General features: G+C 38.7%; 1 protein-coding gene across 2 annotated transcripts in view; it reads left to right on the top strand.

Annotated features, from left to right (window-relative positions):
* The window catches only part of GNAS (GNAS complex locus), a 128,517-nt gene that overhangs the window by 78,341 nt on the left and 22,767 nt on the right, over positions 1-27,409 (top strand). For both annotated transcript variants that reach the window (XM_021553591.4, XM_021553592.4), the window contains exons 3-5: positions 4,153-4,207; positions 4,293-4,412; positions 17,109-17,206. In XM_021553591.4, the coding sequence (XP_021409266.1) occupies positions 4,153-4,207; positions 4,293-4,412; positions 17,109-17,206 (273 nt within the window). The remainder of the gene's footprint in view (positions 1-4,152; positions 4,208-4,292; positions 4,413-17,108; positions 17,207-27,409) is intronic.

Raw genomic sequence — 27,409 nt, 5'->3', positions numbered from 1 at the left:
GAAGTTTGACTGCTTCAGAAATAAAGATAATTTATGCATTACACCAGTCCCCGAAGGTGATAGAGGCTGGGCTGTTTACAGCCTTGTAAAGGAGACAAAGGCTCTGTATTAACACTCTCTGAGTACATTTTAATATGCCCTATTAAAATACTCTATATATTCTCCAGAGCTGCAGCACTCTCCAAGGTTTCCTAATGTGTCTGCACTGACCAAAAAATTAAAACTTCTTTGATTGAAGGAATTAGAATAATGGCATAAAGGTGTCCCATCATCCCTGTCCATCCATCTGTGTCCCCCCTCTAATTCTTTAACACGTTTTGTTGTGAGAATTAGTTTCGGCACCCTTTTTAAAAACTATTTTTCTACCTGGGAGATGTAGAAGGTTTCAGGGTGAACTGAATCTTTATCCTCTGGAATGTTTTTTTTTAACTTGAAGTATATTTTCCAAGTAATGGTCATTTGTATTATCTGTAAAGTAAACCAGAAATGAACATTAAAATTAAATTAGTTTGCTTTCTGATGATCTGTTTGTTAATGTGTTCTTTGCATAAGATTTGATAAAGTCTGAGTAAAAATGTTTCCTTTTTAATGTACGGCTCAACCACAGGTGGAGAAGTTCTTTACTAAATACTGATTAGCTTGGTTTTCAAGGAATATTTGATTTTTCTGACCTTTGATGTCATTCTGATTTAATGTTACTTGAATTAAAATGTCATCTTTTTTTATAGCACCTAAAATAGACTTTATTAGTTTTCCTGAAAGCTATGTGCAGCTTTTCTTTGGCCCATTTAAATATTGAAAACAGCAGGATTTGAGATTTTTTTCTTCTAATCCTCAACTAATAGAGTTTAATGCTTTGTTTAGCCTACCTTGCACAGCCTAAGCAAAAGTTTTAAACAAGATTAACAATATGACCTTATTAACCCATGACATCTAAAGATACAGAACAGGCCTGCAGAGACATCAGTCATTCCTTGGCCAGGAGAGCATTGGTGCCATTCCCAAACTACGTAGGATGTTCCAGAGGAAAACATTTCAGCAGCCCAGCTTTTTTTTTTTTTTTTTTTTTCTTTTGTGGTTTTGTGCCAGCACCTGGGAATGAGAAATTAAAAAGAAAAGATTCTAAGTTGAATATTCAGTCTTTGTGGTTGTGGCAAATAAAAGTTGGAGTACTTCTGGAAATTTGAGGTGCAACCTGGCTGGGTTTATAAAAATAAGGACACTTTGGCAGAGCAATGGGATGTTGCTTTTGTGTGCTTCACCTCATAAGCCCCTAAGTAAAATGAATGACACCTTTTGGAGATTTTTGAGGTTTTTTTATGAGAAGTTAGAGTTGTTTGTAAGCTGCTGTTGGATGGGTGATTGATGAACATGCTGAGTTCCAGAAGAATAAAGTGTCTCATTGTCATGGAAAGTTTATGTCCAGTAAACATTACAAAACACAGTGATATATTCACTGCTGTGTAATGGGATTCCTTGTTTACTGGGCAGGCTATAGGGCCATGGCAACAACACCAGAAATAGGAACTATGAGTATCCTTGTTGTAAAGATGATGATGGTTATCAAGCACTTTGTTAATTACTGCAGGTTAACGTTTCTCCGTATTCATTATCACTTTGTAGTGAGAGGATCAGCCAAGAGGTGTAAATGTGGAAGTTTGACTGAAATCTTTAATTAAATAATGAGGTTTATTGTATGGCATGGAAGAGTCAGGTCAATGTGCACCTCATTGATGCTTTGAGACAATTAATAGCAAGTGTTCCAGGGAAGAGAGAATAACAACAGTGCAAACTCCCTAAACTTCTCTTTTTCTAGTGATACTCCAAACCAAAACAAAATGAATGCTAATTCCTTAAAAATACTGGTATCTTGCTTGGCTTTCATCATATCAGTTGCCCTTTTGATCTAAACAGGGCAAAATCTGCATACATGTTCATTAAGTTCAAGATCCAGCTGAAATTTGGCAGCAGAATAAAAGCCAGACAAATTGCTTACATTGTCATTGATAAATGCTTCCTGCTTTCATACCATTATTTACATTTTTTAATAATTAAACATTTTTAAAAACTGAAAGTGAATGCTGGCTTTGCAACCATATGTGCACTGCTGAAAAACAGAATATTGCACCCTGCCTCTTGGTTGTGGAATGGAGAGTTTGGCAGGACCTGGGCCAGTAGAAAGCATTCATGTTAGGAAGGAAGATGGTGAAAAGCCCTTAGTTTTTTCCCTCTAACCCTGATTTATTTTCCTTAATTTGGTGTGTTTGTCCTTTCTTGGCTCACTACCTTGTTCTCATCAGCAGTGCCAAATCTCTGTAGCAAAAACCCTGGTAATTTTCAGGAATAAGGTGGTCTGTAGGTAGGTAAAGTCTAGGAAAACATCAGATTTTCATCTGATCCATTCTCTCTCTGCCTCAAGCCTTTACTGTCCTTCCTGTCCCTGCCCCAAACTTCTGAGGACCTGTGCTCAGTGCAGAGCTGATGTTTTGGGATAACCACGTTTGTTTTTTGGGCTTGTGCTGCTGATTCAGAGCTGTTCCCCAGGCAGCAAATTCATCCTGGACACGAGGGTTTGGTGTTTGCTGCCCCTCTGCAAGAGCAGCACTTGCATTGCAGTCACAGCTGGGGGATGCCCAGGCACATCCTCCACACCTCTGGCTAACAGGCAGAATAACTGGGGCTGGCATGGTGGTGATGTCCTTGACACTGTCTTATAAAAGTTGTATTAATTTTTCATTTGATAGCCAAAATTCCCACCACTCCTGGATGTCAGTATCTGTGTGTTACTGAAGCAGTCCCTTTTTTTTTTTTTTTTTTTTCCTGCTGCTCTTCTGTATTCTTCATTGGTGACTGTGCTTTCAGTTTCATTTTGGTTTTTGACTGTGAGTAATTATAGAAAGGAAAAAGTGATAAAAAGCTTTTGCAATGTGCTTACTGAATTAACTCCATAAAATGAGGTTTTCTAGCTGAGGTCTGTAAGCTGAAACTGTGAGTTACTATATTTAAAAGGATAAAAAAAGGAAATGCTGTTGATACTTCATAGTCTCTGGGACACTGTGCTGGAAAATGTTAGTTTTCAAAATGAAAAAAAAATGGAATGTTGATATAAATATTCCATAATCAAAAAGTCCTGTAAAAGCAGTTCAATGAAGATTAAAATGTCACTTAGACAGTTTAGCTGGCTTTTTTTAGTAATTACATGGCTAACTTGGTTTCCCTCAAAGTACTGATTTTATGCTGTTTACAGCAAGAAATTAATAATGTGAAAAATTTTATCACAATGCTTTTGCAATTAAGTTACAGTTTACAGGCTAGTAGTACTTTCAGGGTGCTAATTCCTGGTTATACCAAATATTTGATCATGCATTTTGTTTGATTGCACTGTTTAGCATAGAAATGAACTGTTGTCAGATTTGACACAAAATGCAGTACAAAGGAGCAGAGGCAATGGTTTGCACTGTCCTGCTCCAGCCTGCTGGGCTCGTTGATGTGACTGCAGTTAATCCCAAGTGGTAGTGCTCGTTCCAAGTGGTTTTCTAGTCTCCTCCTCTGCTTCTAGCCAAGGATAATTTTGTATACTTGGATTAACCCTTCACTGTTATGTTTCTCATCTAGACTGTTTGAATGTCTTGTGTCAGATTGAGTGCTCTGCTCTGGTTTGTTCTGCTAAGGCATCATTTTTGTGCTTTAATTTTTTTTTTGTGCTTTGAGGTTCTTTGGTCTCCTTTCATTTGTTTCTACTTCTAGTAACTGACCCTTTTTTCCTTTCTGTTTGTTTCCAGTGTATACTTTCCTAAAGAACTTTCACGTATGTCTAGTAATTTGCATTCAAATGAATCAAAATCTGTTTGATTCTGCAGAATGTCTTAGTCCCAGTCTAAGGCTGTAGTAAGTTTTTATTAAAGCATAATTAGACACTGATTTTTGGATGCAAATAAAGGCTACTGCTTAAAATAGATACAAATAGATTAAGTGCTTAAGTAGAAAAGTTTGGAGATATTTAAATGAGTCTATCTACAGAAGTCCTCAGTGACTGAAAGCAGTTTAGGCAATACAGCTTTAATAGAATATTTTTCAAGTTCATGTTCTGTTTTAAAAAGGTATTCTGCTTTTGTGGCTTATAAATTTAATTATGTGTCTTTTTTATTACAGGGAGAAGAAAATGAAAATTCAGGATATTAAAAACAATATTAAAGAAGCTATAGAGGTAAATTTATGAGCTATTGTTTTTTAACTGTTGCAGGTGGCTATTTAGACACTCTCTGCAATATTTTACTTGTGTTTCTTTGCAGACAATAGTGACAGCAATGGGCAATTTGGCACCTCCAGTGGAACTAGCCAATCCAGAGAACCAGTTTCGAATCGACTACATCTTAAATTTAGCAAACCAGATAGACTTCGATTTCCCTCCGGTGAGTAATTCACAGTGGCTGCAGCCATGCCTTTTTGCAAATGATTGTATTTCACTGCCCTGTAGTAAATATTTCCCCAGAACAGTGAGCTGCTCTCTCAGGGAATTATTGCAGTAGGTGCCTTTGATGAGTGCTAATCGAATTTACAGCAACACAGCCAGAATATTCCAGCTGATTCTTCAGGAACATGAGGAACATGGAGGCTCTCGTCTGCTTTTTGTGCTCTGGTGAAATAATTAGCCACAGAGTCAAGGTGGACAGTGCTGGGTGTAAAGTTTGGATATTTTTGGGTATTTCCCTGCCCAAAAGGAGTAGATACACACACTGCACTCTCTTGAGGATGATTAGCTGGTGTTTAATGATGCTGATTTCTCTCTTGTGGAAGAGCAGGTGGAGTTTTCTTGCTGATTCAGATTCTGTGTCAGCCAGGCTCTCTGCAGAGGCTCCACACACACGTCCTTGTCCCAGCCCTCCCAGTCCTGGTTAATCATTTGAGGTGCCAGCAGTCCCAGAGTAAATGCATAAAGGATAATTATTTGGTTGATGATACAACTTTGTGCCCACTCACAGTGATTAATTTCTCCTGTATCTCAACCAGACTTGTAGCAGAAGCCCATGAAAATACAGTTTGCAAACACTGAACATTTAAACACTGGAGAAGATATTTTTGTTAATTGCCATGAAGTACCTTCTACTTGCAGTAATGAAGGAGTGTTTCAAAACTTTTATTTCTCTCTCCATGCACTGTTGCAAGGGGTTGAGGGGGGTGTAATTATGATGTGTCAAAAATCATGTTCCATTTACACCAGAATTTTGTGTCCAGCAGTCCCAAATGCTTGAAATGAAAGTGCAAGGTTGAGTAGTAGTAAGATGTGGGATAGTTTGCACCATAGCAATTCTTAATTCAGTTTGTAATTCTTGATATGTAAACATTATTGAACAAGCCGGTCTGTGAGACCAATAACAGTTACCTTTTCCAAATGTTGCTGCTTCTAGGAATTTCTCTGCTTTGGTCAGTCTTTATCAAAAGAAAAATAACCAAACAAACAAACCCACATGCTTTGTGTACAAGGCAGATGTCAGGTGCCTTTAGCAGTTAATTGGAAATACTGCTCTGTAAGCTTCAAATCATTTCCGATGTAACAAGCACAGACAGGTTGGTGGAGGGGGATGTATGATTCCCTCTAACACATAAAATATAGTCATTGCCATTTTGTCTTTAAAGTATCTTAAATTTGAGATTTTGAGATTTTTAATTTCACACCTCTGTAATTTAGACATTTCTCAGTGTTATTCACAGAAATATTCAATCTCTTCATGGATGATCTCTCCTGCTGGGAACAGAGAAAAATTCATGCTTTGAAGGTAGTTTTAGGAGAATATTTGAGAGAGAAGACAGTGATTCCTTGCTCCACCCTCTGTGCTTCTGCACTGGCTGTGTGCCCACAGCTCTCCTACTGCCATTGTTTGTGCTAGTTCAGGTTGTGATCTGTAACAATGCTGCAACAAGTTCCTGTGACCTACCTCATACTGAAATACTGGATTTTCCTTGTGTCTTCTATATCAGGGGTCTTTTTTTTTTTCCTTCCATTCAGTTGGAGTGCAGTGATTTCTTTTAATTTTTCCTTTTTTCATTGAAAGCAAGGTGTAATTGTGTGACTTACTAGGTCTATAATTCCAAGTTCAGTGAAAAGTATTTGAGGTGTTGATTGACACACAACTTCAAGAATAACAGTCCAATAGAACTAGTTTTTCTTCTCTGAGCAAAGGTATTGTCTTAAATTTTTAAGCCCTGAGTCTACAGAGGTTTAGGTGTGTGCATAATTTTGACTGGTGGCTTACTTCATTGGCATGATTAACTATTTCTTATGTAAATGTTTGTAGGGTTGAGGTTTTAAACTGGATATGCATTAGCCACATGTTGAAGGACTATTGTTGGCTCTCTCTTCTCTCAGTGATTATATAAGTTAATATATATCTCTTGATTTCTGAGTTTGTCTGAAAGTAGATTGTAATCCTTTGGTACCTGGAAAACTGAACCTGCATTTTAATTGCATGATTTAAATCAAGATCTAGAGTGTCCCTAGCTGCCAGCTCTCAGTGCACAGAAATCACAATCCTTGAGTACCACTGTAAAAGTAGTTTTGATTTTGTTACACATTAATTAAAAGTACTTTGAAGAAAAAAATAGTTTTATGGAAGAAGAAAGGACAACCCTGTGCTGGTTTTGCTTTAAATCTAAGGAGATTTCCATCATCTGCTTCCTGCTGTGGTATACTGGGGGAAGAATTTTATAAAACTTTTCCTATATAGAGTATTGATTGAGAAAGAGGGAGGGGAATTTTTAGCAATGTCAGCCCTGTTTAAAGCTGTCTGGTTTGAGCTGCAGAACTTGCTTTCTGTCTCTTGCATTTTCTTCATGGGAAATTACATTTCAGCTGTCTTGAGCACATACTTTCCTCAGTGTAGTATTTGATGCTCTTCTCTGCCCTAAGAAGAACATGAGGGTAGGGAGGAGGAACACTCATGTCCCCAGGGGATATTCTTTGAGGGCTGCAAATACTTAGGACTCTACTCTTAAATACAGGGCTGTTCTGCTTCCCTTTAAATGCCTATTCTTCTTTTCCTAAACATTAATTTGGGTTGCTCTCCTGAAGAGAATACACTGACATAGATGCCAGCACAAGGATTGCAGGATTTCTTCTCCAGCTACACAAGATCATCATCTTCATGACGGAGCAGTGGAAATGAATTTTAAAGAAAAGGCCAAAATCTATGGTTATAATTATCTGTGGAACAGGTGGAGCTAGAATGCAAGTCTTCTAACAGCAAGGTTCAGTGTGATGTGAAAGGCAGAAGAAAGTCAGGAAGAATGTAGGAGTTTTACAGTGTGATGCTAATATTGGGATCTGGCTCTACATGCAAATTAGGATTCAAAGAGCAACTTTTTTATTCTGATATTCTAATTCTTTTCTTAGTCTGGGTCTCCATCTGTTTGCTTTGCAGTTTTTGACTTACAGGAAGTGTGTGTCATTTGTGTAGACCATATTGTTTTGAATTAAAAAAACCTAAAAAACAACAGCTTGAGTTAAAAATAATGTTGGTACTGTGTAATGCTAGGTTAAACATCCCCTTTAAAGCTGAAAATTTACTATGTTGGAGATTATTAATTCAGCACAGTTGGTATTAAGAAATTAAATTTTTGAATACGAGTAGTAGCATATGGAGAAAGGCAAAACATAGTACTGACTGGAAGGAATTCTGTCCACATAATCATGCTGGTATTTTAAAATATTGCAATTTTTAGTATATAATATCTATGTTGAGGCTTCCAAACGGTATTTCCATCATTATTGCCCTTTGATGCATTTAGCTTAACACAACTGGATGTGTGTGTTTTCAGTGTCAAAAATCAACCTTGTAGTTTCAATAATTCAAACTAGCTGTATATCTGTCTCAAATGTCAGGTGATGTTGGGTTAGCTGGGTTATAAAAGTGGTATTTTTGTTCCTGTTCTGCATACCAGACAGTGGTTAGGATATTTTCTTCATCTCCACTAATAGTGTCCTTCTCTCATCCCTTTCTTTTTGCTCTTTCTTTTAGAAGAGGGAAGGAAATGTTCCGGTTTTATCAACGTTTCACACTCCATGATCAACCCAATTGAACCAAGCTACCAAATAAAACATATTTACTTTTGGTCACAGTCCATTTATAATACTCTGGTTTTAATTAAATATTCAAAATAGGAATGTGTTCCTTAATAGCAAGATTTACAGCTGCCTATTTTTAATTGATGTGGTTTGAGCTGAGGAAGATGTCTCTTGAAAATACCATACTAAATTCAGAAAAATTGTATTTAGAAAGTAGTAGAATCACTATTAGCTATTGAAAGGTAAAATACCAGAGGAATGACTGCAGCCTATGGCTCTTTAGGTTGTGAATGTTCAGAAGAGATGCTGATGTTGTCTGCAGGTCTCTTGGTTTCAGTTTAAGTTTTATTACACTGCTTCATTGTAGTTATTTTGAATCTCCCACTGCCACTGCTGCTGAATGGTTTTATTATGGTTTTTGAGTGGTGTCCTTGAGCTTTACCACACTCTTGCTTCAGCCTCAAAGGCAGCTCAGCATCCCCTGTGCCCACAGCCACCCCTTCCCTCCGCTCCACACCGGGATGTGCCACCCACACCGCGCCAAAAAAACCTCCTCTGGTGCCCAGTGTCAATCAGAGCATTGAACCAGCCCAGGTTAAAAATAACCCTGGTAACCCTTACTCCTTCTCTCTTCTATTTTGGGGAGATTATTTTTAACAGGGATCAGTTTTGAGGTCTGATTTACAACCTGGCAGTGTGGTACAAAGTGTGATCCCTTAACCTGCAGCAGGGTCAGAATGGGGCTTTGGAGTCCTTAAAATGGTTTGGACACCAAAATCTTCAGAATGGTAATGAGATAATAGAGTCTCAGGAAGAAAAGATGTGAGCTGGGATCTCTTTGCTGCCAGAAGTGTTCCTTAATTATGTAGGCAACAGAACAAAATTGTCTGTCCCTGTAGATAACCACCCTGATGGGTATAATGATAGATATATTATTATTCCTGTCTAAATACATCATGGTAGAAGAAGAGAGCTGTTCTGGTTTGACAGCATCACTAGCTTTATAAAGTAATGACAAACATTTTCAATGCAGTGGGGGATGTTTCCCATGGGGATATCTCAAATGTCACAGATTTTGGGGTGTGAAAGTAGGCAAAACATTTTCTTTGGTGAGGATACCCCTGGGAAGCTGGGAAAGGTGGGAGACAGAGCCTGATTTCTTGGGTGTCTGCACAAAATTGTGTGCAGTTTGGATACTTACCACAGAGAGAAAGTAAGGGGCTCCAGCTTTTTCTTGTCCACGTTTTTTATGATTTTGAGCAAGGCACCTCAATGTCCTATTTACCTTTTTTTAGTATCCTCTGTCTTATTATGTGCAAATGAGTGATAAATACATACCTTCAAGGTGCATCTTGAGGTGAAGAACTAGTAGGAAATGTGGATAGGTGAAGTATTTTTGCCTCAAGAGTGTCAATGTTGTTCAGAGAAAGGAGCGGGAAGTCTTACAGACAGTATCAAAGATGTGGTGCTAGATCTCTGAAATAATCCTTACTTACTCTTTTTTAAATCTCTATTATCTTATCAACACAGAGCAGCTCCTTCTCAATGGACTTCCAGATAATCCAATTGAGTTTACCTGATCAGAATTTAACAGGAACTTATGTAAAGCTGGTTCTCCTATCCTTTAATAGCAGAATAAATTCTTGAATACATATTTAATGTAGGAGTTCATCTGAAGCCTTCTTTTAGTATGGGGTCTGTGAGGCAGGCAGCCACTTGATTTCATGTCTCTCATAATTGAAACATGTATAACTATTAATGATTTGCAAATGAATCTCCTGAAATCTCTGATTTTTGTCTACATGGAAATGCCTGATAAGAATGTTTTAGTCATAAGTGACTAGGAATATCTAGCAAATTTTGTTAGTGCTGTATTTTGCTAGTATTTATTGGAAGTGTTTTGGTGGGGTTTTTTTTCAGCCCTTTTAATTCAACAGTGCTTTCACTGAAGTGTTCACAGAATTCTGTTGAAATCCTACAAAGAATTTCTTGAAATTGGAGAATCTGCAGCCTAGGACTTCAGACAATGGGATTATATACATCTTTTTCTGTAGTCCAGTTGCTTTTGTAGTACAAAATACCCTCACCATATGTTTTACTTGATCAATATCTGAAGGAAATGCTGTTACTTTGTTCTGAACTTGTATTTTTATCCAGTAAATTCCCACCATACCAGACCATATTTACAGGTTCAGAAGTTCATGTGACTTAATTTCTCTTGATACATCTTCTTTGTTTTCCTCAGAGCAGTCTTGAAGAACAAGGACAAATTAATTCAATTTATGTTGAAATACAAGAGCTGTCAGCTGAATTAAACAGGAAATAGGCATAATTTAATATGGAAATTCTTAAACATTTTCTGGTTTAATCACAGTAAGAGACTATCACAAAATATTGTTGTATGCATAGATGAAATAAAATTATACCTGTGAGCCTCCCTGGTATTACAGTGGATCCAGCCACAGCCCTGTTGTGCTCAGCTGACTAGTCAGGGTTTTCAGCTGGTCTTTGGAGAGTACATGACATTTCTTCAGGTTTTTTTTTTAACCTCCCAGGACACAGAGTGTCTTTTTACTCTTAGAAAGAAATGCTAGCAATTAAGCAGAACTTTCAATTAATTTAAGTATATTTGAGCTTCTTTTTTTTTTGTGTAGACTTTCCTGTGAGCCTGTGAACGCTTCTGGTTTCAATTGCAGAGGAATATTGACAATACAGGGAGCAGGCTTGCTGCACTCACCCAAAGTGAATTTTCCTCCCTAATTAACATGAGGAGCTGTCTTCTGGTATCAACAGATAAAAGTTTCTGTGGCAATTAAACTTCTTGTGAAAGTAGAAATAGAAGAGAAATGGTTTGACGTTATGTTAGTGAGGACTTCCAACCAAAGGCACATTGTAGCTTATGGGTATAGATTTGTGTGTTGGCACATTTCTCAAATGCTGTGGTGTTTTGAAACTCTTAACAAAGGGGAATAATGTGAGTTCAAACTTGACAAAATTTTCTTAAATAGAATTCCCTTCCCATTGGCCAGTCCTTGCAGCAACATCCAGTTTAATTTGTATTACTAGAAGTTACCAAGCAGAAACAAAGAATATTTCAGCATAATTCTTCTTTTCCCAGGATGAAAAACTATTGATAATGAGACTAAATCCTTGCTGAAAATATTTCTGACTCAGTTATGGGAAATGCTGAGTACACTGGGCCTCTCCCAAAGTGTTTTGTATTCAGCTCTGGCCACTTGCCAGTAACTGGAGAATATCTTCAACTATTTGTAGGTATGCGTTTCCTTTGTGATATCATCAGCGTCTTTGCCCTAAAATAGCAAGCAGTAATTAACACTTGTTCGCACCATTAGGAATGCAGATGTTTCCCTGTTCAAGTAAGTTGCTTATTAAACTGTCTGATTTGACAAATTCAATACATTCTGGTACCCCTGCCCAAACTTGGGTAGAATTAAAAGATGCCAGAGCTCCCTTCCCTGAGCGCCCGTAGGGTCAGGAGTGATGGCTTGGTTTCATATGTGAGCAGTGAGAAATAAATCAGTTTGGTGGGTACTTACCTATCCTGGAAGGAGAAAATCAGCTGGTGCAGTTTGTCTTGGAGTGCTGTGTGCTGCCCTGCCATGCCTTGACCTTGCCTTGCTGCAGTGCCTGGAATGCAGCAGAGCTGCCTGGCTCCCAGGGAAGGAAAGCTGTGCTCCCCCAGCTCTGCAGGGCTCTGCAGCCACTGGCCAGTGCTGCTTTTCAAAGCTCAACACACTGCGAAGCAAAGTCCTCCAGGACACAGTTCTACACTTAGAAGCTGGTTTGGTTTGACCTTTAATCATTAGATTTGTAAGTCGGTGACCTATTTAAAACTCTTATTATGAAATGTGCAGCTCCATGGGACAGTGAACTTTGCCCAGGAATTGAATCCCAGTTTTAACCACAACATTGTATAATGGTTGTGCACACCTTTTAGTAAGGTAAGGTTTTTTTCAATGGCATTGACTTTTGCTGGAATTAGTAAATAAACTGTTCTGTTGACGGGTCCACCCTATATTATATTTGACAAAGAAAAGGTAATGTTGCATGTCCATGCTAAGTTTCCTGTGAATTTGGTGTCACAGTGGCATGGGCTGTGCCAATGTTTTTCCCTGCCAACATCCTAATGCCTATAAAACATTGCTTCATGAACATTTTTTTAGTCTCTTGAGTATTTATGTATCTGGAGGGAACAAAGCCTTGTAGACAGTATGACCAGTGTTATATTCTTTCTCCTAGTATTTTATCCTTTTAGAATGCTTCTCAAAAGCAAATCTTGGTTCCTTTATTTTTTCCCAGGCCTGGAGTTTGTCTCTTGGGGATTATTTTATTTAACAACCAAAGTGCTCAACCCCCAAGTTCTTTAACACTTTCTGTAGTTTAACTTTGATCAAAGCCACTATTTATCTGCTGCCATTTTGCAGCTTGCTGAAATTTTCCAATATAAGTAGGTTTAAACTTGATTAGACTCTGCATTGCCCCTTTTCTAATCCAGAATTGTGTCAGCAAGATGTTTCTGGAACAAAGAACAATTTTCCAAGCATCCCTTCCACATTTCCACTGATGTTTCTTTTTCTCTAGAGGTCTGCAGAGATTCCTGTAAATGAATGCAAGTGATTTACAAATGTTGCCTATTGACTCACTGTATTGGGAAGCTTTCAGTAGGAGGGGAAATTGTCACTTCATAAATAAAACATTAATAATGAAACACATTTCACATAAAAGTGGCTTTTTAACCATTTTGGTGTTACGGTATCATGAGACATGAGGTTTCCTCAGCAGCACCAAGTCATGGTCCTTGATCCTTCAGTTATCTGAGCAGGACCAGAGGTTTACCCAGCCAGAGGATTTTCTCAGGGCTTTTTATGGATTCCCAGCAGTGGAGCCTGTTCTTGGGGATTGTGCCCGGAATTCAAACTATGCCCCTGCCCAGCCTGAGCAGATTCAGTCCTGTTTGTTCTCTTCAGATCTGTGTTGCATTGACATTCCTTTCCTTGAGTGTTCTCCGCAAGGATTTCTCCCTCTTTAGGGTTTTGTGAACGTTTTGGGATGTGTAAAGTCTGTTCTGGTGGTAAATAAATGCTCCAATCCTGACATAAAGCTCAGGAGGAATTCACTCCTCACCTTCCCTGGTAGTGCCATCCTGTCACCACTTGTGTTGACTTTTGTTGCTTTACACAGCTTCAGCTGTACTTTAAACAGGATCTTGGGTGTGTATTGTGACACTGCACTATTTTATTTTTTTAAATGAAAAATTACATAATTTGGATTTTTTTTCAATTTTAAGTATGCATAAGGCAAGAATGGGTAATACAATCATACACTGCAAGTACATTTGAATGTTAGGATCATGTGGATCCTAACATTCAAATCCTATTTGTTGTGGAATGTCATCTCAAACCAAATTGTTATTTAGTATTTGTTTATTTTAGCTGTTTTGTTAGGAGTTCCATTTTCTAGTGCAGGAAAAACCTTTGTTGATGCTGCTGTAGAGTCTGTCATATTAGCATGTGCCAGCAAATCAATCAGTGTTGTAGAAGCAAGAACCAGACATGTAAGGACTAGTTTTCTGGCTATTTCTTTTCAGGAAATTTTCCTGCTATTTTTGGTTAATTTGTTTCCTAACTCATTATTTTTAGAGCTGTCATACAAATTATACCTATTTAACTAAAAAAAAAAAAAAAAAAGCCAACCCAACCCTTTTGCTAACTTGATTTTTTTAGTGGCCTCTGAAGCCCCTGTTTTACCTAAATACATAACAGATCTTGTGGTTTTACTTGCCTTCCCTGAGAGCAGCCCCAGGCTACATTCCATGACTCAAACGGGATGCTGAGGATTTCTTGTGTTATTCCTTTTCTTAAATATTATTTCAGAGTTGTGGTTAGTGTAGGTGTACTGGGGAGGAGGGAGAATCTTGGGGTTTTTGCAACCAGCTACTATGTCTTAATTCCAAAATCAGTCGCTGCAGTAAGGAGGCTTCTGATACAGCAGGAGGTGAGCTCTGCAAGGCTGCTTCTGGCTCTGCTTGGGTGAGCACCTTCCTGTTCACAGCTGTGTGAGCTGGCTCAGCATTAGTCCCAGCATGTGTGAAGATCTATTTGATGTGGCCTAAAGACAGAAGGTTGTGTATTAATGAAAGGCTTTCATATTTGACCATCTCAAGTCACGTAGTTCACTTTTTAAAACTCAATGAATACAAACAAACAAGAAATAGGAGACCAAAAGTAACAGCAAAAACCCATCCCAAAGAAGCCCCACTGTGTCTTAGTATAATGATCTATTGCTCTTTGCTTGTTTGTAGATCCTGATTTTGAAACCCCAATAAGTTCAAAGAATGTGGAATTGAATTCTTTTTCCATCCCACATGGGCAATTAATAACCATACTGAGAAGATTGCTTGAGTATTGCTGGTTATAGTTCAGATCAGCAGGACAGGCATAAAGGCAGTTTTAAATATTTCATTTGCTCATTTGGCCAAACAAGGCACAAACACTGATCTTTATCCCATTATTGTAATTCATGTATTTTTCTTAGAAGTGAAAACTGCCTTTAGAACATGGGGAGGACTCTTCTAAACAATTTGTGACTGTTCTGGTAAACTAAACCCTGGGCTTTCTATTATCAACATATTTATGCTAGGGCCAGGAACTGGTTTTATTTTCTCATCCCATTTTAAGATCTGATTGCAGAATCTACTGCAAATGTAAAACATTATGGAGTTTGAAAGGTCTTTGAAATAATTGCTTTACACCAAAGTGTCACAGTTGTAGTGAGAAACAGTAATTAGGAAGAGTTTTTGTGGCAGTTTTACTGTGCTGTGACTTTCCTTATTAAAGCACTGACTTTTTTCACTTTATATCTACATCTAGTTTTTTTTACATCTATGTCTAGTTTTTTGGTAATAAAGAATGTCTTACTGCTTTTTCTGTAAACTTATCATTGCCTTGTGATTTGTCTATTGAATCAACTACTATTTCATCAAAAAAAAATCTTGTACAATTGCTGATTCCATTTTTCAGTTTCCCAGCTTTGTAGGCATAAGTTGAGTGAGCGATATGATGTTCTGTACTGAGCAACTGTTACTTTTGAAAACAAATATAGAAACATTCCCCAAAGTGGGTTTGGTTCAGATACAGTGAGATGGCAGATAATTCCCCCTCTCTGCTTCACTTTCTTTTCCTTCTCCCTTTTCCATTAGAAAGATATTTTCCTCACTGTGCTCTAATACAGTTGAAGGCTACTGACAGTCCCCCAGTTGCCAAGAAATGGGAAATCTTCAAAATTAAATTATCCAATGAGCGTAATTCCAGCAGTGGGAGACAGAAAACTGAGGAGTGAAATTAAGATTTTTATTAATTTTCTATTTCCTTTAATAGCAAAAGCAAACAGTTGTGCAATTTGCAAATACTAAAAATTAAGTAAAATCTTCTTACCTACTTCTGGAAGAAATTTATCTATCTTTTTGATCATGAACAGGTCATAAAAGCAGGGAACAAGCTGACACCTAATACCCTATATAAATGTAATAATCTTTTTAAAAGAAATCGGAACCAAATTTAGATGCGTATTTTGTGTTTGCTGTAGTTTTTGTGTGTGTGCAGTAAGGGAATACTCAATAGCAATAAAAGGACAATCAAATTTGCATCTGATGTGCTGCTTCCATCATTGGTATTCATAATCCTGTGATCACACAAACACATATGCATCTTATACCTGCCAAGAGGAGGGTGCTCTGAAAATCAGCAGCACTAAATTTACTCTATACATCTTTAAGATGCAATTTAAAGGATTTACTGTTCTGCTACAGTTCATGTGTCAGTTAAGATTCTGGTAGGGATGTGATTTTTTTTTTTTTAAACTCTTTTAAAAGTGAAACTTTGGAATGTGTCCCCTTTCTTTGTACTGAATTGATAGTAAAGGAATATGAAAGACTGATATCCCAAGAGATAGAGGAACCTTGAAGCAACAAAAATAACACATTTTCCTTCTTAAAAATAATTCTACTGTAAAGAAAAAGGGTGGGGAGACACAGAATATATGCAACAACTATTTTTAAGGGTCTTTCACTGGTCTGGATTTAAAAACTTAATTATTTGCCACTTCAAACCAGAATGAAAGTATTTTACCCAAAATACTTGAAAGCTCTGAAAGATAGCCAAGGAACACCCATGGTTGTTGATAAGAGGAATGCCCACAGTGGTGTCTGTGTGTATTTTAGTCACCAGGCTGCTGCTGTTCTTTCTGAGTCTATTCAGAGCTCTTAGAGTGATGGCCAGGAGTTCAATCCTGTGCTGCACACGCACTGGTGGAGCCAAAGTGCAGCTTTCATATGCAGAATGAAAAGAGCTTTTGCTTGTGTTGTTAGCTTGTGTTACAGGTTCAGCAAAACTGAAGTGCTGCATTTTTGGCTGTCTGCTTTCATATCTTGGCTTACAGTTTTTAAGGCTGAGACAAAACATGATCTAGCCTTGTATATTACTGTCTTTCTTCTGTCGTTCAATGTCTCTTTACACTGTAAAAGAATAACTTTATGGAAGTGGTATAGAGTTAAGTAAGATAGAGATGTCTGTGCAGTCCGTGGAGATCCTCACTAGCTTGCAAAGTCATGTAAAAATTATCATTCATGTAGGAATTATAGAGAAGTAGTGTTTCATTGAAGAAAAAAAAAATCACGACAGCCACATAAATGTAAAATACAGTGACACCATGAGTTAAAGAATAAATGTTACCAAATAGCATTGATTATTAAATTGCCAATGAAATTGATATTAATGAGACATTAATCCTTCTTACAATAGATGGTTGGATTCAATCAGTGATAGAGAAGCAGTTCTTTAAGTGTTACAAAATGTTGAAGTCCAACTTAGAAAGCCAACTGAACTTGTAGTCAGTTTCTAAAGCATGGTTAAAGATTTTTGTTAAATCTGCTCCACTTCCTGCTCATTGCAAAACGAAATGACACATTACTATTTGCTGACTCTCTTCATCTCTAACCCATTCCCATAACACTGTTTTTCCATTTCAGGAGTTTTATGAACACACAAAAACCCTTTGGCAGGACGAAGGTGTGAAAGCCTGCTACGAGAGATCCAATGAGTACCAGCTGATTGACTGTGCACAGTAGTGAGTATTGCTGCACTGCCCCTGCCTTTGGGGCTGGGGACTTTTTTGGTGTCCTGATGCTTTCCCTGATCCCTGGAAAAGGAGTGTGTGGTGCATAATGAATTCTTGCTCATCAGTGGTTCAGAGAGGTGGGACAAACTGGTGTTCAATTAGACAGTATCTACAGAGGAGTATCTACATCAATATCTACATCTACAAGTGCTTTCAAAAGGTTTTAATAAGGCCCCTTGGTAAGAGGACAGTTTTATTGTCTGCAAAGCCAAATTTCTTGCCTTTTCCACTTGGCCCATCCTTTTCAGATGTCAGCTTCTGGTGCTGCACAAGTTGCAGTAAGTTGGAGAAAATGCTGGTGAGAAGCAAACCTGTTTGTCACTTTGGTTTCTAGTGCAGTTAATTTAACTGGGAACAAAGAGATGGGAGTGACAGTCATGGGAAGCAGCCTGTGATCAGTCACCAGAGTTCTGCTTGTGTGCTTTCATGCAGATATCTGAGAAAGTCATTCTCTTCTGGTATTTATACTGCTGGGATAATTAGTATTGTCTTGAGAGTCTGCTGCATGTTTGCAGTTATTTATCACATCCAGCAATATACTGTGCCTCAGGATTTTTTATGGCAAGGTGCTCGAGTTACTTGTGACCATTCCTGGTACTTTTGTTGTGCATACTCAAGCAAGGACTTAAATTTGAAATATTAATGGTTAAAACTGTTCTTATTTAGTTTATATTCTCTCTGCTTCTTTTGGAGAAGCTGGAATAAGGTCAAGAAAATGAAGGTTTCTTGTTTCACACAGTGATGGTAACTGCAGTTTGTCTAATACTGCATCTCCTAAAGAACATCTCATGAAATAAAATCTGTTAGGTTCTTCTTTTGTTTGTTTGTTTAGGTAGAGTTAAAGGTAAATCAACAATTAGCTCTGTTTGAAAAGAGACAAGAGAGGTAATTTTAGTGTGCCTTGCACAGCTCCAGGTTTGTAGGAGCCTCTTTGAAGTTTTGCCATTGTTTCCAGAACGAATTTGTTTGATGTGTAACGATGTCTTTTGCATTAAGTGACTAATGTTTGATCATTTGGCATGGAGCTTTTTGCAAGTTCACTTGCTACAAAATAAAGAAGTACAAAGATTTTCATTTTCAGAAAAGCATCCAAAAGTAACTTTTGTGTTTCTGATGGAAAGTTGATAGAAGTGAGGGAGAGCTGGGTTTGTTTCTGGTTAGTGCTTGTTAATTCTATGCTGGGAAGAAGGAAATTGTGGAGCACTAAGAGGGTTTTGTGTTGCCCTTTTTCTGCCCTGAATGCACAGAAGAAAGCTGAAATTCTTGTCATCCCTGGACATTGACTTTTCTCTGGATCAGCAGGGGAGGTGGCCCTCATGATGGCTTTACCATCCTGCTCCATCTAGTGGAACACTTAATTCTACATCATGGGCTGTTGAGCCAGAAATAAACTTTGAACATTGCTGACAAATCAGATTTTTTTTCTCCTGAAGGAAATAAAATAAAAATTGCTGTCTCCTTCTAAAATATTTAATAATTCTAATATTTATTAAATATGATAGTAACATATATAACACTATAGTCTTGCAGAAGGAGATTTCCGATTGTTAATTTTGACAGGTCTTGTCCTTTCTGGCATTTTTGACCATGCACTGATGTTGTTTCTAATAACAGAATATGCATGGTAGGAGTTTTTTAATGGCAAAATGTTATCTTGGAGGTTAATTTTGAAATGCTGATCTTGTTTTTATCACATTAAGTTTTCAAGGGACCTAATAAAAATTGCTTCCTATAAAATCTGACTTGATTGATACATTTAAATTAACGTGGTGAGCATGTGCTAACAAAAATATGGCAAATACAAAATATATCTGAGATTTATTAAAGAGGCCTATTATAATATGAATGTGCAAGTTACTGTTGTTAGTGCTAATAGAAATTAAAACAGAATGTTGAGCAAATTCTATTGGGGTTGTCCATTCTTTCAGAGAGGAGTTTTGGGTTCTGAACACTTTTCCCCTTTTGAAGCCCCCATTTAAAACAAGAAAGTTACTCTGAAAATGGGAGATGGAAAAGTGGCTTTTCTCTTTCAAGATCAATCTGACTGCCAGAAATCCTTTCTTGCTCTTGAAAATTGAATAAAATCTTAAATATTAATGGATTCTTTGCTCAGTGATTTGTCTTAAAATTTCAAACATTATTTCTTGTTCACAAAAATTAGCTTTTTAGAGTTGTTTGTAAAAAAATTTAATTCTTTTTAACTGTCATTTTTTGAAGGCTGAATTGCTTAGTGTAAAGTTTGTCTTAGTATGGATTTATTTAACATTCTGAATTTTTTTAAAAAAGAGATTTTGTCAGTGTTGTGACACATTTTTATACAGGAAGCTTTGCGAGGTGATTCTGCCAAACATTGAAAAATCAGTTTTTACTGTCTTTTAGCAGTTCTGCTTTCCATGGATAAAAGCTGGTTCTGCATGTAAACAGCTTAGCTGTAGTCCAGGAGAAGGAAAGGCTTTCCAGGAGTCAGGGATGGAGAATCTGGAGCAGAAAGGTGCTGAAGAGATGCAGCTTAAACCTCTGCAGAGTTTGTGCTCAGGAAAGATGGGAATTTGCAGATGAGTCTGGAGCTGTTCTGGATGGACAGGGCATGAAGGAAAAGCCACTTTTTGCTGCATGTTCATTCCCAAGAAAATGGGAACAAATGTAATTCTCAATGTTTTATCTCCCTGATTCCAGTGTGGGGGTTTAGAGTCCAAAAATGGTATTTTTCACCTGTTCTGGAGCAGTAGCTTTAAATGTACAGTGCTTCCTTCTGCATCTCTACAACTTCCAGTGTCTTCCCATAAGAAGTGACATTATTTCACACTCTGATTGTTGCTCCACCGAGTCTCTGGTTGTGTTGGTTGAGAAAAGAGAACTTTAGCAAAAGCCACAGGTACCATCCTGTCTTCCCATTTTCCTGCAGCTGTGATTTTTGGAGGTGTGAAGCTGGAGGGGTTGGCCAGTAACCTCTTCTGCTGGAGAGCCCTTCTGGTATCCTGCCCTGAGCCCTCAAGCTCACTGGCTAAATGGAAATGTCACTTTGGAGGAGCTCTGCTCATTTTGAAAGAGTAGCTGCCTCTGCTCATCATGAGCTTTACTGTACTTCCTGCCCAGGCATATTTTACAGTCTTGAGAGGCAGAGAAAGGAAAGAAGGCTTGTTTCCCTTTTCTTAACTGGCCTTACTAAGAAATCAGTTTCAATTCTGCATTTAGAATGACGTGGTCTGTGACGTTGTCACCAGTTTGTATTTCAGCAGTGAGGAGGGAGCTTTATCTGTGAGGAGACCAAATTTCATCGCTCTTGCATCTTGCAGAGATGTACACAGAGTGTTTGTATGAAGCTGCCATGTTATCCTGCTCTCGGCTAATAATAAACAGAAGAATACAGAAATGTCTAGAATACAGAAAATCCCAAACGATGTTAAATTATTTACCATCCATATGTCTTCCCTGGGGGCACCAGGTCACATTTTATTTAGAATATATTACTTATTAAAAATCTAGGAGCCATTTCCACTGTGATGTACCAAAGCCTGTTTGTCAAATCTGCCTTCTGTCAAATACAAACAAACAGGATCTCTTTGAAGCGCTGCTGTCACCAATGCTTCTACCTCAGGTTTCATTGGAGCAGCTCTGCTTTTAAAGCCTCAGGAATACCCAGCAGAGCAGTCAGAGCCGGCAGGATCTGCCCTGGGAATGTGCTGCTTGTGGCATGAGGACATGAAGGCAGGTTCTACCAAAGCCTGAAGAAACCCACACTGATGTCAGGAGCCTTTGGGGTACCGATTCAGCAGCGCCTGGGTACGACATGAGCCTTTTAGGGCATTTCCTAGAGTTGCTAATACCAGGCTGTGCCCACAGCTCCCTGAATTTTCCTTGGCCACCCATTTGACTTAGTGCTTCGTTTCACACTGTGCTTTCCCCGTGAATCCCCTGGCTGGCTCTTCCTGGTTTGGGCTGGGTGGGAAGGGAAACGCGGCGAGCGGCGGCGTGCCGGCCCACCGGGCACCGCCGTGGCAGGAAGGGCGGGCGGCACGCGGAGCCCTTGGCACGCGAGCTCCGCTCCTCTCTGCGCTGCCATGCCGGGCGAGGACACGGCTCTGGAGGTGCACGGTCACGTTGCTGGAACTCTCTGGTGCCTTGAAACCGTGCCAGGCTCCTCCAGAAGGGTTTTTATGAGGAGCATTTTTTAAGATGTTTGTTTTTAAAATACTTATCAAAGAAAGGCAGGGAGTGCAGCTATTAGCCGACTGCTGTGCAGGGCTGCTGAAGGATCAGCACATGTGGACACGCAGGCTTTTTAATTTCTGATGTTGTGAATTCTTTATATTTTTATTAAGATTTATGGTGTGTTTTATTTCTGGATTTGTAGACTTGCAGAGAGCAGTTAAGAGCCCCAATCTGTGCACTTAATGATTTTCTTCCATGTTGATTTCTCTTCATGACAAAGTTCCTTTCATGGAACATGTAGTAAAGTGTGTTTGCTCAAAGTCTCACCTTTTTAAACAGTGCCTGATTTATCAGGGGTGCTATTGCTGGTCTAATTCCTTATCCATATTATTTATTACTTTTTTTTTTTCCTTTTACTTTCTTTCCTTTTGATGTGATTTTGACAGAGTGGTTTCTCTTGTCTCCAGCTCCTCTGAGTGCTCATATTCAACAGGACAGGAATTTCCCTGGCCTGTATTCCTGGCATACATGAGCTTCTTACGGACAGTGACAATTACATTGTTAAACATTCCCATGAGGAAGAATAATAATTCAAGTCCCCTTTTGCTGGAATAAAACTGACACAGCCTACTGCTCTGTGAATTCCTTGGCAAGCCAAAGAGTAGACCCAGGTCATCTAACTCCTAATTTTTGGTCTTGATTACCAAATCCATGTTACTCTATTCCAGAGTGCTTAGAGATAACTAAATTAGTGCCTTTTTCCTGTTCATCTTCAGCTTGAGGGACTAGAAGATCATGTTTGAAACAAGGTTAAATTTCAATTAAAGAAATACAGCCCAGGCTATGCATTTTCTGCAGTCCAGTGGGGTATTAGGTGTATGGTGGGGAGTACAGTACCTCCTGTCTTTGCATGGCTTCAGTGAAGTCACTACCAACAACACAAGTCCAAATATATAATAGCTGAAATATGCCCAACTCCTCCACATGTGTGCCCTCTCTTGCTGACTGTCAATAGCAGGGATGTGCCTGCTGGCAAGTGCTCTGAAAACCAGATTACCTAAATTTAGCCAATAAATGGATTATGAATCCAGCACATGTTCCCACTCTTGTCACAGCTAATCATAAATTCATCATTTCAAGCTACACTCAACCCCAGATAAACTCCTCTATCTTCAATATAAATTACAGTATGAAACAGGATAAACCTAAAGGTGTCCTGGAATAGGTTGTTTGAATGTTAGGAATTAGGTGCTGCAATAAGGAGGACACAGAGTTGATGGGCCAATAATGGCAGAAAGACCTTTACAAGTCCAAAATGAGAATAATTGAAGAAGTCATACCACAGCCTTTTGAGGTCTGTGTGATGCCCATTGCCTCATCCTGAATTACTGTCAGTGGGTTTAACTGTTTGCTCCAGGAATCTGATTTCTGTCTCCACTTTCCCTCCCTCAGCCACTTTCAGCCCCCTGGATTCATTGCTTTCATTCATCTGCTGCTTTTATTTCTCCTCTGTTCCACACGTCTGTGAAGTGCCAGTTCCCTTCTGGCCTTTGGCTGCAGATGCAACTTCCTTTCCCTGTCTGGTTGTAAATATTGAGGATCTGCCTTCAGCTGGAGGCAGGGCAGACCTGGTTGTAGAGCAGGAAAAAGCTGGGTTGGAAATTCTTCCCCAATTTCTTGACACAATTCTGTGTCCAAATACTCAGACTTGGCCTTTTAGTTAAAGGCATCACTTGAAAGGGTTAAGGATAAACTCTAGTGTTCATGGATGCCTGATTCAGTGGAAATGGATGTTTTATATTTGCTTCCACGTGTGAATGGATTTGCTCTAACAGCTATTTCTTTGCTTCTGACAAAATTCACATGCACAACATTTGTTCAGGTTAGACTTGCACTGGATCAAGAGTATTTTTCAAAGTTTGGCATGAATGTTTGCATTTTATTTAAGTATAATTTGTCTTTAAAATAGTAATTTTTTCTGAGATCAGAACCAGACACCCACATGATTTGGTCAGTAGATTGCTGTGCTCCTTTGACTGAGGAGTTTAATTTTGAATGTCAGTGGAACATCAGGAGAGTGTAATGAAGGCAGGGTTAGATAACAAACTTACTGACATTTTATTTCTCTGGAGGAGAATACTGGAGTGGAGTCCAGGGTGTATTTTGCTCAGGATGTATCTCCATTAATATTTTACTTTATTAGTCAGCTTTGAAACCAAAGTTGTTATTACCAAAGAATGTAAATGTATAAGTATGGCTGCATAAACCTAAGTGATGCATCTTCAGAAGTTAATTCTGTACTAGAAGTACTTGGCTACAGTCCAGAATTCTGCAGACAAAGTTCTTTGGCCAAATTTCTTGATGGGTGGCCTATACCCATAATGTTAATTAACAGAGTTAAAAATAATTCAGTAAAGAGAAGAACAGATTCCTTGTTACTAGTGGTAAAAATGGCAAACTGTGTTGTTTGATAAGAATATTATACTTGCATCACCAAGTCATTTTAAGTATACAGATAACTATTACAAAATGTGCCTCATCCTGGGGATTTTTATTTCCAAAAGAGAAAGTAATCTTGAGCTTTTTTTAAAACAAATGTTATATGCATATTTTTGTAATTGCTTTCAAGTCAGTTTGGCTTAGTAGAGTCTGGACTTTTAAGTCAACATATTTCTGATACCTGTTCAGGCTTCTGCTTTCTTTTTTGTGGTTCTGTTCTCTGCAAACCTACAAATGCAAATGCAGTGGATTTTTTTTTTTTTTGTGGGTGATGGGAAAGAGTTGCAATGCAATGCAGCAGGAGATGGAATATAAGCCAAAACCTTTGGTTAATTAAACTCTCACTAATTTCTGCATTTTAATGGCAACAGGTTCCTCATTCCTTCCCACTATATATTTTTTTTCCCATCCTCAAAAGTTTTTGTTGTGGCATTAAATCATAGTGTGAGTGAATATGGTAGAAATGTATGAAAAGATGTATTTTGTCCACTGAGGCTTTTGGAGGAGATGCTGTGAATATTATATTGGTCTCTTGCTCTGTTGACAGGTACAAGTTTGTGATAGCATGAGAATTAGTGAACAATATTTGCTCTGCACATTGTGCCTAAAGCTAAACTGACCTGGGGTTAGTGATGCAAAAACAGGTAGAGTTGCCAGCCTGAAAAGTATGTTACCAACTTCTGGTCAAGGAGATGTGTAGGGTTGACTTTTGTTGATTGATTGATTGTGAAGATTTGAGATTGCATAAATAATTTAAAAAGATGTCATGTGTCATGATTCAATGTGCAGTCCATTCTGAGCAATTCATCAGTGTTATTATGGACAAAATAATATATTGAAGAAATTAGTATGTTGCATTGAAAACTGGAATGAGTGACATAGTAGATTGTTGTGTACACAGTAATCCTTCAGTCCTCTGGTGTTTTTGAAGACAGGTAGTGGTCAGTCTGAACTGGGAATGAATGAATGTCATAAATGAATTGGTCAGAATGAATTAGGGTGAGAAATTAAATGAGAGGAGGAATTGTGACTGTAAATTCTGTAAGTTTGTCATGCATCCTGGGTGCACTAGACTTCTATATTTTTTTTAAGTTTTAACCATTAATACAAAAAATATGCTCAGTTTTACCATAAAATTCCCACAAGCTTATTATAAAGCAGACCAAATGACATCTTGACTTGTGAGTATTGGACTTAGTGAAACACCAGTGTGGGATTGCTGTACTGGTGAAACAGTGTGGCTGTCAAATGGTGAGAATCAATCCAAGCAACTCTTACAACTCACAGGAGTTCCTGAGAATGAATTTTCACCCCCCCTCCCAGGCTCTTGCAAGGTCTCTTTGTGCAAACAGAGAAAGCCCTGAACGAGGTTAGTTTTGAGCTGTGATTCAAACAAACAATTCAGTGTGAGACAGAAACAAGCAGAATAAAAGCCTTCCACAGGGGCTGGAGCAGCCTTCCCTAGGAATCCCTCCTGCCAGGAGGAAGATCTGCAGGCACAAAATACAGGGCAAGCTATAAATACACACGAGGAAACAAGGAAGAGCGTGGCATTGGTTGCATCATTTTTGCATGGCTCGTGCGAGGCTGGAGCATCATTCCTGGCTGGGATCTGTGGGTGGAGGGCTGGGAAGCTGCTGTGGGATGCAGTGCTGGGTGGGCTGGGGGGCCTGGCAGGGGACCCCCAGGTCTGGCTGCTGCTGCTGCTGCTGCTGTGGAAGGCACAGAAATGCAGCTGCAGGAATGATGTGCATCCCTGGTGCTCCGATAGCCACGCTCCTGAAGCAGGTGGGAGCAGTGTTTTTAGGATTTTGCAGTTCATTCACCTGGGTGAGTGGGTGCTGGAGCTTTTGGCCTGACCTTGGGAGCTGCTGTTTGTGGTGTTCCCTGTGAGCATAAAGGGTTTTATGAGTGCTCTCGTGGCTCAGCTGCATTGCTGCAGAAAAGGAACATCTCAAGATTACAGGATGACAAATAGGAGAATACTTTTATCAAATATAAGACCTAAAAAGCCACTGTAAAATCTCATTAAAATTGGTGTAAAAAGGAAGTAAAAGCAACCGTGTTCCAAAAGATGGAAGGCAACAGAAAATTCCTGATGCAAGGATGAAATGAGGCCAGTACATTTGCTGGTACAATGTGAAAGCACCAGGTTCGATTCCCAATTATTCCCTGGGCTGAAACTGCAGATCCATCACTGCCTGTCCTGGGGAGAGGGAGCACTGGATGCTGCTGATTGCACCTTCTCCCCTTCATTTTCCTCTTCTGTGAACTCCACTGTTGGGTGATACGCCAAAGCCTTTCCTTCACTGGGGAATTCAGTTTAAATTTCTTTTTTCTGGGTGCTTGCCTGCAATCACAGGTATTGCTGAAGTTAGTTTTTTGGAGACCCCTGACAAAGATGTCTGGAGGACATTTGGTATAAATTTACTAGCAGGCTCAAAAGTTTATTGAGACCATGTGCTTGCATGCAGAGAACATGATCATAAAATCCTGACTTCAGGAGGGGTAGGCTGGAAATTAAAATGTAGATTAAGCTCATATTAGGTGAAGAAGTTCTCAAACCAAAGCTGAGTTTAAGTAACTTTAAATACAGTATTTTTAGGATGTGACTAAGTTCTAAATAAACTGAAAGAAATTGCTGGCTAATTTTACATGTGATTAAAAGTAATTTTATAGCAGGATGTCACTGATAGGTTTTGTGATTTTGAACTGATTACTCTGTAGTATATTGTACATTGATTTTGTAGCTGAAGCATGTTAAAATAAGTTGTTGTAGTTAAATATAAATCTCTGTTAACTATATTTGCATTGTGGTACACTAATGAAGTCTCTGAGAAGGATATGCACCAATAAAGCTAAATTATAATGTGTTCATTATGGAAGTGAGGGGTTTCAGTGACTGGATGATAATTTACACTTGAAACGTGTTGGCTGCCCAGTAAATTTTCAGTGAGTGCCTTGGGTACTCTGCAAGGTTCCCCTTCCCCCAGAGGGCTCATGTAAACTGCAGCCTGAGTAAAAGCTGGCAAAGAACTATTTTTAGGAAGCCTCCTGCAGCTGGGGGAGGGAAGGAGCCTTGGCTCCTGGGCTGCTAAAGGAGTGTGGAGCTGGCAGGAGCTACATCCAGCCCAGGTCAGGTGGCCAGGTCTGCTGTGGGATCTTGGCTGAGAGATTTGTGTTTTTCAAAAAAAAAAAAAAAAAAAAAAAAACAAACCAAAAGGTCCTTCAGAACCCTAAGTAATTTTTATAAATCAATGAAAATAGCAATATACGTACAAAATTCCCATAACTGTTGAACTGCCTTGTTTGTTTATTGGCAGTGTTGGTAATACTTGCAAATTTTCTGAGGACCACACTGTCCACCACTTCTGCTGCTAAGGTATCTAAGAGGGACTTTAATTACACATTTATGTTACAAGATCAAGAGAAGCACGAAGGGACTGTTAAGCTTTGTGTCTGGCAAGACAATTTTTCCTACACAGCTTCATAATGTGTGGC

Source organism: Lonchura striata, chromosome 20 (assembly GCF_050655825.1).
Source record: "Lonchura striata isolate lonStrDom1 chromosome 20, ASM5065582v1, whole genome shotgun sequence".
Classification (NCBI taxonomy): domain Eukaryota; kingdom Metazoa; phylum Chordata; class Aves; order Passeriformes; family Estrildidae; genus Lonchura; species Lonchura striata.
Note: the sequence above shows the minus strand (reverse complement) of the source record. Positions and strands in the feature narration are given on the sequence as shown.